Here is a 14408-nt window from a genome sequence, read left to right as displayed (position 1 = left end):
CTTCGTCATTCCACTAAGCCCTTTGGCTACCTCTGTTCCCTTAGGTTTTGTTTTTTTTAAACTGAACGTGACCTGCTAAATTTTTTCCAGCGGGTTAACCTCAGTTCAGACCGGTATGTCAGCTGGATGACACTAAAGTCATACCTATCCCTCTGTGTGGGTTTCCTTTTTAACGTGACATTGAAGAGTACTTGATGGGTGAAAAAAAAAGATTAATGCACTTTGTATCAGGTTATTAAATACTGTTGAGGAAGTAGACACACAATGTAGCAGCACCACAATATTTATTACTCTGTCACAGTTTTTAGCATTTCTGAGTTGCAGGTCAACTGATAAAGTGACCTCCTCTTTTAAGCCGTTACTGGCACAGGAAGTAGAGTAGATAATGAGAGGAACAGTGAAGACAAAGCAATTTTTCTGGGGTTTTGGAGCTAAGTGTCTCTGCACACCTCAGGCATTTGAATTACAGCTACTTTTCAGCCTGTTGCATCTGGGCAGAAAATTTACCACCCTCACTTATGTTATTTGTGCTGTCCACAAATGATCCTTTTAGTTCTGATCATTCTTGGACAACAGTCCTCTCCCTATATATATTTTTTTGTTTTACTGCTGGTTTATTATATTGTACAGACTGTAAAATGTAATATTATTTTGTACAACTTTATTGAAGAAAAATACTTGTAGAAGATCTTTGTGCCTTGATTATGGCTGTACCTGTAAAATGAGCTAAGATGTAAGTATGTTTTTGATTGCGCTGTACAGCTTGATGTCAACCTTACCTGCAGCAGTGACTGGAGGTAAGAACTTTATCTGTAGAGTTTAGGGGTTTTTTTCTGGTTTATATAAAAATGCTCTTTAGTATAAAAATTATAAATTATGCAAATTAACCACTTACCTTTCCAAGTAAGGTATTACAGTCACCGGATGTTGCAGCAAACATGCCTTTCTCTTTTGAAGTCTCAGCTTTAAAACATTGGAATTCATTCAAGTGTCCAAATTGCAACCTGGTGTTGTTTTAATGGGAACCAAGGATTTCTTGTTTTTTTTTTTTTCCTTTTTTTTTTTTTTGTCCTTTATATTTAGAAAATATGTTTGGTAATTCTTTGGTCATTCATAGAACTTCACAATTGCACAGACCGATTGTGAATGTGTAAAGCACCATTATATAGAGCTCTTCAATCTTTGTACCAACAGCGGCTTTCATTGTGCAAGTAAATCGCGAGAAAGAAGATAAGAAAAAAAAAAAAGGTGTATAAACCCTTGTGTCTGGCCTAAGAGAATTACAAGATGACATTTTTATTTCTCTTTTAATAAAGAGACACATTAGAAAATTGTTTTATTTTAAATATTGTAGAATCAAAATGTGTGAATATTTCTCAAACTTGAATAATTTATGCAAATGACATTCTCAAAACAAGTTGTGGTACAGTACGATATATAAAAAGCAAGAATTGCTGTAGCAATAAGGCATGTCCTTTTTAGTAACTATAACACTGCTTTATATTTTATACATAGGTGTTTTATGTCTGTGACTATATACTTTTCCTGTGTCCAAGATAACCTGTACAAATGTCTAAAATTACAGTTGCAATAACAGAAACCTAGAGAAGTGTTAGATTACATTACTTTATAAGAGTGTTTTACCACACTTCGGACCATTCCCCCAATTTCATTTTAAATTTAGGGAGAGATGAAGAGCTAACACAGTCCCCAGACTGGCATATAAATCAGCAGGTTTTATTAGCTTTTTACTGTATTGTTATTAGTTATAAACCCAAATCAGTCATCTTTTTAAATTCAGGCTACAGACCAATTGAGAACTTGTTTCCAATGAATAGAAAACAATCCCATTTTAGATGCTATAATATGACCATTTTTTTCCCCAGAAATCTGTACGTTCAATTTAGTCATATTTCCCAAAAAGTGAAAGGCTGGGTGGAATAAGCTAATAGTAAACAAAATTCCCAAAATTCTCTTATTTCTCATGCCAAAGAAAGTAATAGAATGAATAACAAAATATAGTATTTTTTTTTAAACTAGCCCCAGCCCAGGAGTTCAGGTTAGAGCTCCCAGCCTCTGCAGGAACATCAGCAGGAAAACTGGTCCTGGTGTGAAGTAGTCCCTCTGTTTTTTCTGGGGTGGGTGGGGAGCAGCAGTGGGTTTGTCCCACCTTCCCCCACACAGTGAAGACGCTGAGCTCAGATTTTATCTTTGTGGCACAGCTGGTGGCCTCTGCCTCCCCACAGAGGAGCTAGTGCAGTTCAAAATGTGACACTACACTAAAGTCAACAGGACTTGTGGAATGTAAAATAACACACATTCCTTTCTCTGTCCATAGATTGAGGGCCAAGGCATAGGATAATGTTACTGCAGCTGTATTTGACCTTCCTTCTTGCAGGAGATCGGCGACTGGAGGGCCCCTCACCACACAGATCTCTGGGATGCAATAGGGCCCTCTTTTTTCAAGCTCATCATAGCACATCTTTTTGAAAGCAGCAGCTTGAGGTGTCACCCTAATTCTTTTTTAAGCAGTTTTCAAGTGTGTGTCAGCAAACTGGATCCTCAAGCTTCTTCCCCTTGTTGTCTGGTAGATGGGTAACTGCAAATTATAGTCAGCTAACAATTTACTGTGTCAGGAACCAGAAGATTTCTTGTCCCAAACCGCAGTCCCTTACACGACACCCTAAAAAGGCTACGGAAATCCACATCTCTCAGTGCTGATGCATCCAGAGTCTGCCTGACCCTAACAAACACAAGTATGACATTTGAAGGGCCATGCAGCAATAAAACAGAAACGTTTCCAGTTTGCAAGATTCAGCCTCCACCAGGGTAAGACACAAGTGCAGACAAGTGATGAGGCTATAGGATTTACATAATGTACAGTTACACTTTTAATATACATATTTGATACAAAAATTATAGCAGGAAAAGGACTCATTTGATTGTCGAATACAGTATTTTTGTACAGCATGAAACGTTCATTTCAGTTAATTATTTATCCTGTAGTAGTCATATCAGCTGTATAGGACTTCTATGGTATGTGTAAATGCAACCTGCCTTCAGACTAGCAATCAAATTAGGTCATTTGCTGGCATGAATATAGTCTGATGTTTGACTGTTCTCAGCTTTGGTATTTCAGTGACTGAATGCAGATGTCTGGCTCTTCATACTGCTTTATGCTTACTGATTAAACGCTGAGCAAAATAAAACGGTGGAGTGAGAAGCTGAACGTGAGCTAGTACCAGGATCACAAGCAGAGCACCTGCTGCACAGTAGATAGTGAAGACTCTGCTCTCAAATGGAAGGAAGCATTTTTGGAGGGAGAAGTCAGTTGGTGTTACGCTGCCCTGGAAAAGAAATGAAGACTGTCACTTTGCTGTGTTACAGTGGGTTCTGAATCAGGAGTAAACACCACAGCTGTCAGATCTCCAATCTCTAAATCCTGTGTTGGGTGGCAAGGGTTGGGGCCAGTTTCCTTGTACCAGTGCCTTCTCCAGGGGGCTGAAGAGTCCATACCTTGCAGTGCTGGGCACTAACTGGAATATTCACCAGGCCAACATTAGCCCAGAGGCCAATCTTCCCATCTAGCATAAACAGAGAGCTGGGCTCCACATCTGATTTGCCTTCAAGAGAAGCCTAACTTTAGCTGTTGTAAATCCACCTGGAAGGAGCCCTTCCAAGCTGAAGTTAGGTTTTGTGAATGTGCCCCTTCCTCCCCCAAGCCCTCCTCCTTACCCAGTACATGCTGCAAAAACACATGTTGGCTAATCCAAATTAGGAATAGGAATTTCAACCACAAAGAACTTTGTTGGGTTTTGGCTTGACTTTGCAGTTTAAATTAAAGTTTATAACGGATCGAGGCTGAGGAGTTAAAACAGTAGTGAAGAGGATGCAACTTTAATTAGTCAACCTCTTGTTTTGCAGTGGAGATACACTGTCTGGCGTGTGCAGAGAGTGTGTGTAGTTTGAAGGCAGCTACTCTCAGGAATATGGAATAAACAGAACTACTTTCAACAACAAATGTTAACAGTTGCATAAAATGAATTTAAATGTTTGGGGTTATCTGCATATTAAGCAGTCTAAACTCAACAGCAGTAAAACATACATAAAAGATTTCCCCCTTCAAGTCACAGACTACTCTGTAAACAGATTGTAGGTTTTGCTTCTTACTCCAAGTTTCTAAGAGTTCTGTTTTATTTTTGAACTGGGGAACTAATTGATTTACCTCTAAGGATATACTGAGCACTGGAACTGCCTGCACAAGCATAACCAACACACTGTATAAAATGTGAACTGGCAATGAGGAGGCAGACTGTGGGCACATCACAAACACTTTTCACTGCATTAATGCACACGTTTGAAAACCATGATCACCGTGCAAAAGGGTTTGAGGTGGATACAGTCTTGTTTTCATAGTTGGTAAATCAGCCAAGCCAAACTGGTCTTTCTACTGTTCAGTGCACAATACTGATTATTTTTACAAGTCAATAGTTTACAATGCACCCTCTTTCTAAGAAAATGTACCCAGATACTAATTAGGTCTTTAACAGCATTGCTTTGTACCACACAGAACATGTGGCTCCCACAGATGTACTTTATAAAGTGGATGCAGTGTACTGAGTGGGTTGGGTGGGTAGGCAATTTTTTTTTTTAATTTTTCGTTTTTACAGGTAGAATCAGTTTTAAAATATAGCTGACTGCCATGTTGATTTATTTATGAAAGTTATCTGACAAAAATAAAAAATTAAAACTTACCATGATGAAACTAGGATTGTTTCTATTCCTCCAACTGAATGACGGGACGCTGATTTCTGGAACTTTCCCTGCGTGCAGCACTTCACAAGCACTATGAGTGTGCCCACTGAGAATCAAACGGGGCTGAAACCACCATAGCAGCTAGAACACAAATTGGTAAAGCACAAAAATTAAGTCACAGCTAAAAAGAAACTGAACTTAAAATCCCTTTTTCTTTTTCTTTGAACAGAGTGAAATTATGGCAACTCTAATATTCTTACAAAGTGCTTTCTGTAAACTTCTATTTTCCAGTAAGAAATGTGTTGGTATTGCAATATCAATCACACTCCTTTGGCCCTGATCCCAAGTACTGGGCTTTTTCTTTTTTTTTTTTTTTTTGTCATACAGATCAGAAGAACAAAGGCAACAGCATGCTGTGGATATCACAAAGAGAAAAACTTCGGGTTTAGTAAAGCAATGCTATTTTCTTGTCTAAGAAAGAATCTTGTACTGACAATCTTTGAGTGAAGACATTTATGCAGAAGGAAAGAAATAATGACCATTACGTTTTTAGGGAATACTTTACATTTTCTTGCAGTTACTAATTCAGCAAAAGCGATGCTTTCAAAGAGTTGGGAAACTGTGGCTTCATACCAGGTGTGTCAACAATTTACACAGCACAGAAAGTACAGCATGCTGAAGTGGAGGTAATGACACCACAGCAGATTTAAGAGTGCCAGGACTTAGGAGCTGTACCTGGGAAATCTGGCAGGACCAAGGCCATGATGGTGATGATCCTCAGGGGAGCAGCTCTAGCAAGCAGCCTCTCACAGGTCTCATTAGACAGGAGCAGCTGTGTTCCATTTGTCTCAGCCAACAGCCTTATCACCATTTTTTAATCTATTTGTATCTACACTCATGTCCCCCTCTCACCCACCCACTGCCACTCAAGTTCCCAAGAAATCAAACCTTTTGTGATGCCTCTTGAGACAGTACATCATACTTTTCTTTAAAGGGGATGTTTTTCTCCTCTGGAGGAGCAGAATCTTCTCCAGTGCATTCAGCATCACTTTTCCGATAGAGAGGGTAATGCTGGGAGTAATTAAAAGCAACTATCAGTTGTTAATGATCCAGCCTTTCTGGAACAGTAATAAATCCACAAAAACATGTCAATGTGTTGCCTTACCCCACCTCTAACACACCTGTAAAAGGATGGGTTCTGAAGCTGGAAGCTTTTCCACATCACTGCATCCTTTGTTGGAATGATTCGGTTTCTGTGAATAAAATCAAGCCATAGAAGGGGTGAAGGTAATTAAGCAATAGCTAGGTTTTAAGGGGTTAGGGAGCGGGGGGTGGTTGTTGGCTTTGGTTTTTTGTTAAGCAGTTTAGCTCAGAGTAGTTTATAAATACTGCCCACTGTATGAACTTCTAAGAGTTTTACTGTGGACGGGTGAAACTCCCCATTCTGTACATGCTGTAAATACAGCTGTGCTCTTCCTGACTGCAGAAAGCAGCAGCAGGATCTCTGCACCAACAAGGCAAAGGAGTCTGAGGGCAGCCCAAGGGAGATAGAGTCTGGCAATTTTTCCACTGGGAGCTGGTTTCCTGATTGACTGCCAGCCCAGTCAGTCATGCTGCCTACTGTGCATCCAGTCAGCCTATGAAAAAGGGAAGAGGAAGGAAGTAAAAGAAGCAATTGGATTTGATGAAAAAATACAATTAAAACACTGCTAGGCTACGAGGAAAGGACTGCAGTAGAATCAGGAAACTAAAGGAATATGCTTGAAGGCTATAAAACAGAATAATATCCATAAATATAAATGCAGGATTATGTATCTTGAGTCAAAGGGAGGCTTACTGACAAGGAAGTTAACACCATTAGTGCAAAGCAACAGTTAATAGTTGGGTAAAAATGGTTAAGAGGGATATGAGGAAGAGAAAGACTTGCTAACAAGTTGCAATGTGAATTGGAAGCAGACTTTTTTGGGGAGAGTCTGGTTCTATCCTGACTATGCTACAGTATCATCATTCCCATTGTGGCAGAGGAGTCACTGACTGTAATCACATATTTAATAATCTCTTACCTGCTGGGAGCAATTCAGTTTGTGAGAAAGTGCCACAAGTTTTGCCTCTGAGGTTCGGCAGACAGCACAGCCATCACCCTCCATGGCTACACTGTTCACTAGGACAAAGCTGGAAAATACCAGGGGTGGACGAAGAGAAGTGGGGAGGACAGGAAGGCATTTCATGTTGTTCATGCACACGCATGGGATAAACTTCATTTTATAAAATGCAAGTGTTCCTAAGTTGGACACAGCTCAACAAAACAGCAGAATGTAACAGCTGAAATCATGTGCTATAAATCCTCCTCTGAGTATGTGTACTGTAGCCATGTCTCTGCCTGGTTGGCTCCTTTATACAGTTGTTAATTAGGTTGCACAATGTACCTTATGCTTCATGTTTACATTTCAAGATTTTTTTCTATTTTAATGAATACTTAAGTTGTATTCTAGTGGAATGTTAAAAGTTAATCACTAAATTCTAAATTCTGAGGGAAAGGAGAACTTGCTTCTCTCCCCACGAAGTTTAGACCTCAGAGACAGAATTTGAGACATTGGATTTCTTCAGAACAACTGAAAAGCAGAACAGCACTGCATTTGGGTGGCTGCCCTGAACAAGCTTAGTTTTGTACTTTGCAGTCTCTGACACACAAAACAGGATTTTATTTGTAATAGAAGGTTTCCCTGTAGATTTCAAATCAACTTTGAACCTCTGCCACAAGATTCATACCCATTTAGTCACACATTCAGCTTGAGATACATCCCCAGTTCAACTGTCTGTTTAAATGACAAAAATGAGCTGAATGCCTTCACTTAAGAGATACTAGTCAATAGCAAAAAAACCTTAATTCTCTTTTAGCAAATTAAGCTGCTTTTATACCACAGATTTGTTGTAAAACAGTTTATCTAGGAACATTTTGTTAATAGTGCAGCTCATTGCAGTTAATGGACACCAGACATACAATCTGCAACTGCATGCAAGAATTCTGCTGTGCTGTTTTATCAAAGGGGACATTTTTTAAACAGTTGAAATACTTATCTAGAGGACCCCACATCTGCATGATAAGCAACAGCTTTATACTGAGCATTCATGAAGCTCAGAGATCTTCCTAAAAGAGACACAACCATTTCCAGACCGGTTCCGAATTTTTAATTAAACTTATAATTTAATTAAATTATAATTTAATTAATTTTAATTACATTTATCATGTTTGCTTAATTAAGGGAACCAGTGTAAACCTGTAGGTTTTGAATCTCACGGTTCCACAAGTGAGTACAGCCCGAGGGCACACGTGACAAACACAGAGGGGCAGTGTGCCTTCCCTTCCTAAATCTGAACCTTTCCACAAACCCACTACTGCGTTCCCTCATCGGGTTCCTGCATGGTGTCTAGAGGTAACAGGGCACACAGCAGGCAAGTGCAGCCGCGGGGACACAGCTGTGAGAACCAACTGCACCGAGGTCTGCTCTAAGCCAAAACCAGCTTGTGCATTATTCCCCCACCTTGTGGAAAAACCGTGGACATGCAACTGCTGTGTTCCTGAATTCCTCAAACAAGGGTTAAGTTCTGCAGACTAAAGCAGTTATTAAAATTAATGAAACTCCTAATTTGTAAACACAGAGGGGGTTGGTTTGTGTTTCTTTATGAATCCTGCTGTTTACAGCCATGGCTCATTACCAGCTGCAAGGAAGTATAAAAGGCAAACCAGAGAAATGGATTCTGACTCCACGGTACTTTTCCATTTAAAAGGAAATTTTTACAATTTGCCTAGCTGTAAGTACAGCTTCCAGCCCATATCAAACTACGGGTTTGTACAAAGTGTTTGGGGTTTAACACATCATAAGGTAGATGATTAAAAAAATTTTTAAAGGCTCTGGGTTAAGCATTCCCATACTATTTCATTAGAAAAAAATTAAATATACTCACTTTATTCCTTTCCGAGTTATCAGCTTTCCTGAAGTAAAGTTGAAGACCTTTTCAAATCGATTTACCTTGTAAGTAGTCATTCTGTGTCACAGAGCAAAAATACAACTGAGGTAAGAAATTGCCACTGGATCTCATCTGACACAGTTGCTTTACAGGTTGTTGAGCATTCATGCAGCTTGCTGCTCCATTATCCAGCTGACACAATCATTCAGGAAACTCACAGGGGTGCTGTGGCACCCCTTGTGTACTCTGGCCCTTCCCATCAGGGCAAGCACCAGCAGAGTGAGGGCACTTACACTCTTCTGTGCTGAGATAACAGGAGTGGAAACACTTTTCTAAGGAGGAGGCCCAAGGAAAAGCAGCTTCAAGAATTCCATGTCAGTGCAGAAGGATCAGCTCTGAACAACCCTTGTACGGTCAGAGAAGCATAAACCTGTTTTGTGCACAGACCTTACTCTAAATTACGACCCTTTCTAATTTGATCATGATCAAAAAGTTTCTGTATAACCACAAAACAGGTCCCTCAGACACAGCACCAGTTACTGTGGGCATGCTGACACTTCACTCCTAGCACTTGTGTGCTCCTTTCACTGACAAGACTCACTCATAATGAAACCCGATGTCGTGATTCCCAGCAATGACCACCAGCTCTGTAGAAACTGGATACTTAAACATTTTCCGAAACCTCCTGACATCATCTGCCCATGCCTGCAAGAAAAAACAAAAGGAGAAATAAGTGCTGTTCCACAGCATCAAAGGGGACCACTGGTTTTGTAGTGGGTTTGCATGGTGAGGTTTTGGTACTGGGGGGGCTGCAGGGAGGAGCCTCCCCCACGTCCCACAGAGCCAATGCCAGCTGGCTCCAAGATGGACCCACTGCTGGCCAAGGCTGATACTGCCTCTGGGATAACAGAATTAGGAAGGTGGCATAAAAGAAAACTCTGCAACTGCAGACAGAGAGAGGAGTGAGAATTTGTGAGGAAAAGCCCTGCAGACACCAAGGTCAGTGAAGGAGGAAGGTCTCTTTTGCATTTTCTCTCCCCTCTCCAGCTGAGAAGTGTTAGGGCAGCTTTGTTGGGCATCCAGCCAGGGTCAGCCCATCATGAGTGTGTAACACAGAAGTACAAACTGAGATGTTTACATTTTGTAAGTTTTATATGAGGGGAAAAACTGTCAAGGTACTACCAAAAATGAAGGAGAATCACATTTCAACTCCTATCTAAAAGACTAGAAACATCTACCAACAGGAAAACTGTGGCAGAATTAAACAAAGCCTTGCATATCTAACCTCCATCATCCATTTCCTTCAAGAAATCTCCATGTTTTGAAACAAGAGAGCTGATGATGTCATACCTGAGGTGAGCTCCATTTTCCTTCATCAAAAACATCTCCCAGAATAAAAACAATATCTGGCTGCAGTAACCATAAGGCAGTTTGGAAAGATCTCTCCATTTGCCATTCCCTGAAAGGAAAATACAGAACCAGTTATCACTGCCTTACCTCTGAATCCTCAGCTGTGAATACACAGCCACAGCCCGGCAATGGGAATGGGAAAATGGCTCCTACACACTGAAATACGAAAATATATTATGAAATTCAAATTAAATACTTACAAATCAGATGTAAGGACAGTAAGTGCATCTTACCTGGTGGATAATTCCACCATGATACAATCAGGACCATGCACATGCAAGAAGTAATACCAGCTTGTTTATTTTTTCATTACAGTTCTAATGAATTGCTGTTTAATGGAACAATGAATTATTGTTCCATTAGCTACTACTAAAAATGAAAAAAACTGCATAAAGATTATTCAAAAAAATTAATAATTACCTTCTTAGCTTATCCAACCAATGTCCTTTGATTTCACCAAGTAGATGTGTATCAGCTAAAATTATGGCCTTTAGGACTGAAGCTGAAGTTTCTTTTTCACTCATGTGAGCTCCACCTTTCACATCTGGCCATCGACATTGAAATATTACCACATAGTAAATTAAAAATTCACAAAATATTAACACTGAGCTGACAAAACACACGAGTTTCAGCAGAAAGCAGAGCCTCCTCTTCAGAGGGAGATTCTTCACAGTGGTTGAGCTAGAACTCAGCATTGCAATACCACCATAAGACAATGGCTCAAGTTCTCTCTCAGATGAAAACAGCTTGGGCTACTCAAAGGATCACGTTGGGCTTTTTGTCAGCACAAAATCCCTGTGGATAAAATACAAAATAAAATATTCATTAGGCCAGCATTCCCTGTGGAAAGCTACCATGCAAGGCCTACAGTGTTAGCTTCTTGTCACCCTGAAAGGTTTGGAATATGTAACTGACCTGAAGAGTAAAGTTCTCCTCCAGGCACACAGATGGCCAGCTGAGCACAGAACTGCACTCGCTCCGACCAGCACCAAGGAAACCAGATTAAAGCCAGCCATGATCTTGGTGCATGATGCTTTTTCTAGAACTTTAAGTGAAAACACTATGAGTGGGGGTCAAAGGTAAGTAAAGACAGAGCTTAGCTTGAACAGCAGCTGCAACAAAGAAAAAAAAATCCATTAGGATTCATATAGAATCATTTAGGTTGGAAAAGAGCCCCAAGACTGAGTCCAAGCCTTAACCCAGCACTGGCAAGTCCACCACTAAACCATGTCCCTAGGTGCCACATCCATACATCATTTAAATACCTGCTAGGATTGTGACTCCCCCACTTCCCTGGGCAGCCTGTTCCAATACAGGACAACCCTTCCAGTGAAGAAATTTTTCCTAGTATCCAATCTAAACCTCCACTGGTGGAATTTGAGGCCACTTCCTCTTGTCCCATCACTTGTTATTTGGGAGAACAGACCAACACCCCCCTTGCTACAGCCTAATTTCAAGTAGTTGTAGAGAGCAATAAGGCTTCTCCTCAACCTCCTTTTCTCCAGGCTAAACAACTCCCAGAGGATATCTTCTGGCACAAACACAGAACATGACTACACCTCATCAACAGCACTGCCACCTTTAATATGGCTCATTGTAATCTCCAAGAACCAAGGGCAATTTACTATCCCAGAACAAGTTTATAGGAGCTTTCCAGGAACACAGGCACAGATACACGGGTAATTAACTAAGGCTGCTTCATTTCTGACAAGAGGAAAACAAGAAACATCTCAGCCTCAGAAAAAAAGAAACTTCACTGCAGCTGTAGAGAAAGAGCTAATGAACCTAAATTAGTGAGGTAACTGTATTTACTGCTTTCTGCTACCTTGGATACCTTGTAACCTAAACAGGGAATGTACCCCTCTTGAAACTCCAGTATTTTTTCTGCTTCTTCTACAGCCCTTGAGAGAAACACTTTTTCAGGGTACATGCCCACAAATAGTATCCCAGCAGAGAGGACAGAGGCACCAGCCCTTACTCTCCAATGAAATGCCTCAGATCCCAGGTCCAGCCTCTCAGGGTCTCAGTCTGAAGAGCACTGCAGGTCTGAAAACCCCACTCTTTAAAGGTAAACAGTGTAGCATGGTCACAGTAAAGGGACTCCAGGTGAGCTATAGAGATGCTGCTTCACAGGCTCAAGAACAGCTTCCAGAGAAATCCACAAAATGTGGTCCCCCACCCAACAACGGGATTGCAATTTTGCTTTCTACAAGAGAAAAATCCTAATTTAAGACTAATATCCAGGATGTGAGCAATTACTGAACGCAGTATTCAGTGATTAGCAGCCCACGTCTGAATTAACTAAATCTGACTACAGCTGTGAATATTCGGTACCTTTGAAAATTTATACCCCAAATATGAGGAAAATTAGGATAAAATTACAAAGCCACACAAAATTAGTGGATTGTTTCTAATATCTTGGCCTCAGTAACATGCAGAACACAGAACAAATTTAAATTGCTTCACTGTCCTATACACTAGCCCATTTGATTTATGTCTCATGGAAACTGAGTAATGACACATGATTATTATATTTTTTTTGTAACCAAAACCCCTATTTGATAATAGCCACTTATTTTCAAACACAAGCTTCCCATATCAGCACTACAAAGTACTTACTCGAGATAAAGAACCATTAGCCTGCACCATGAAACATTTCTAATATGCATTATCAAGCAGCAGCATGATTAATACTTAATTGCATGGAATTCAGTTCTATCTAAACTTGATTTAGCAGGAGAAAGCCACTGACCAGTTGTCACAATTCCACAATATGTGGAACTACACATTTAGACTGATTAACTTGTTTCATATTCATCTCATCTGCCCTTTAACTAGCAACCAAAATAACACCACCTCACTTGTACATCTCACAAGGAGGCAAGATTAAAGCAGAGGTATCTGCTAACTGGCACAGCAACAAGGACAAAAAGGCAAGCAAATTCTTGTCCAAACACACAGTGTATATGGCTTTATCCTGCAGAGTAGGAAGTAGTACTTTACTGGAAGTAGACTGGTAGTCTGAGACAGTCCCTCTTCCAACAAAAACAGTATTAATTTGAACAGAAAATGCCAGTAAGTTGTTTAACTTGCATTAGCCATGTCCAGCAAATAAATAAATAAGCAAATGAAAATCACATCTTCAAGAGCAAACTGATACCATCGAATTAAAAAAAAAAAAAAAAAAACCACAAACCACCATCAAAAGAAACCCACACCAGCAAACCAAACCTGCAATCAGTAGAAAATAAAAATATCGTCAAGGCAAAATTGCCATGTTCAAAAGTCACAAGCAGCAAGAGACACAATCAATGCCACAGAGCCAGTCACTTCCATATACATTCCTCCTCCAGCGTTTCTGCTGCTAATTGTTACTATTTGGGGATTTGTACTGCAGATGTGGAAGTTGCCAGAGGTGCCCCATCTGCACCCTACACTGCCAGCATTCCTGATAGTGAAAGGAAAAGCGGAAAGGGAAATAAAAAAAAACACGAACAACCTCACAGAAAGCCGGCGATGCAGACGGAGCTGCAAGACAGCTCCTACTACTGGCTGAGAGAAATCCCTGCCCACCTCGCTCTGCCACCTGACAGCCCACGCCCGCTCCGCTCCGCTTCCATGCCGTGCCGTGCCGTGCCGTGCCGTGCCATGCCGTGCCGTGCCGGGCCGGGCCGGGCCGTGCCGTGCCGTGCCGTGCCGTGCCGTGCCTGCCGTGCCGTGCCGTGCCGTGCCGTGCCGTGCCGTGCCGGGCCGGGCCGTGCCGTGCCGTGCCGTGCCGTGCCGTACCGTGCCGTGCCTGCCGTGCCGTGCCGTGCCGTGCCGTGCCGTGCCGTGCCGTGCCGTACCGTGCCGTGCCTGCCGTGCCGTGCCGTGCCGTGCCGTGCCGGGCCGTGCCGTGCCGGGCCGTGCCTGCCGTGCCGTGCCGGGCCGGGCCGTGCCGTGCCGTGCCGTGCCGTGCCGTACCGTGCCGTGCCGTACCGTGCCGTGCCGTGCCGTGCCTGCCGTGCCGTGCCGTGCCAGCTGACCTCCGCTGGAGCTGCACAGCCGCTGCTGGGTGGAGCTGCGGCTCCGCGCGTCGCTGCGCAGCGCGTTGCTGCCGCTCCCCCTTACACGGCTCATTACTAACATTAGACTAGGTGCCCTCATCAGAGCTGGAAGACCTTAGTTATGAAAAAAGACTGAAGGACTCCTCACTGTTTCTTGTTCTGCACAACATTTAAAAATCAGCCTATGGACGAGCACAATTACTGAATCATTTCACAACAGGGCCAAAG

At 41.7% G+C, this 14408-nt stretch overlaps 1 protein-coding gene across 5 annotated transcripts; it reads right to left on the bottom strand.

Moving 5' to 3' along the window:
* Positions 1–28: 28 nt before the first annotated feature.
* Positions 29–13782, bottom strand: MPPE1 (metallophosphoesterase 1). Of its 5 annotated transcripts, none has more exons than XM_069004414.1 (11): positions 13708–13782; positions 11050–11179; positions 10555–10929; positions 10075–10183; positions 9326–9429; positions 8722–8802; positions 6819–6927; positions 5937–6008; positions 5704–5826; positions 4756–4896; positions 29–3347 (listed from the first exon to the last, which is right to left on the bottom strand). In XM_069004414.1, the coding sequence occupies exons 3-11, from the start codon at positions 10827–10829 to the stop codon at positions 3165–3167; spliced, it is 1197 nt and encodes a 398-aa protein (XP_068860515.1). In that variant the 5' UTR covers positions 10830–10929; positions 11050–11179; positions 13708–13782; the 3' UTR covers positions 29–3164. The 5 variants fall into 5 exon arrangements, with proteins under 5 accessions (XP_068860515.1, XP_068860511.1, XP_068860513.1 ...); XM_069004410.1 differs by lacking the exon at positions 13708–13782 and adding an exon at positions 12113–13621 and having other exon boundaries at positions 11050–11246; XM_069004412.1 differs by lacking the exon at positions 13708–13782 and adding an exon at positions 12113–13621.
* Between the last annotated feature and the right edge of the window lie 626 nt (positions 13783–14408).

This window comes from Aphelocoma coerulescens, chromosome 2 (assembly GCF_041296385.1).
Source record: "Aphelocoma coerulescens isolate FSJ_1873_10779 chromosome 2, UR_Acoe_1.0, whole genome shotgun sequence".
NCBI lineage: Eukaryota > Metazoa > Chordata > Aves > Passeriformes > Corvidae > Aphelocoma > Aphelocoma coerulescens.
Note: the sequence above shows the minus strand (reverse complement) of the source record. Positions and strands in the feature narration are given on the sequence as shown.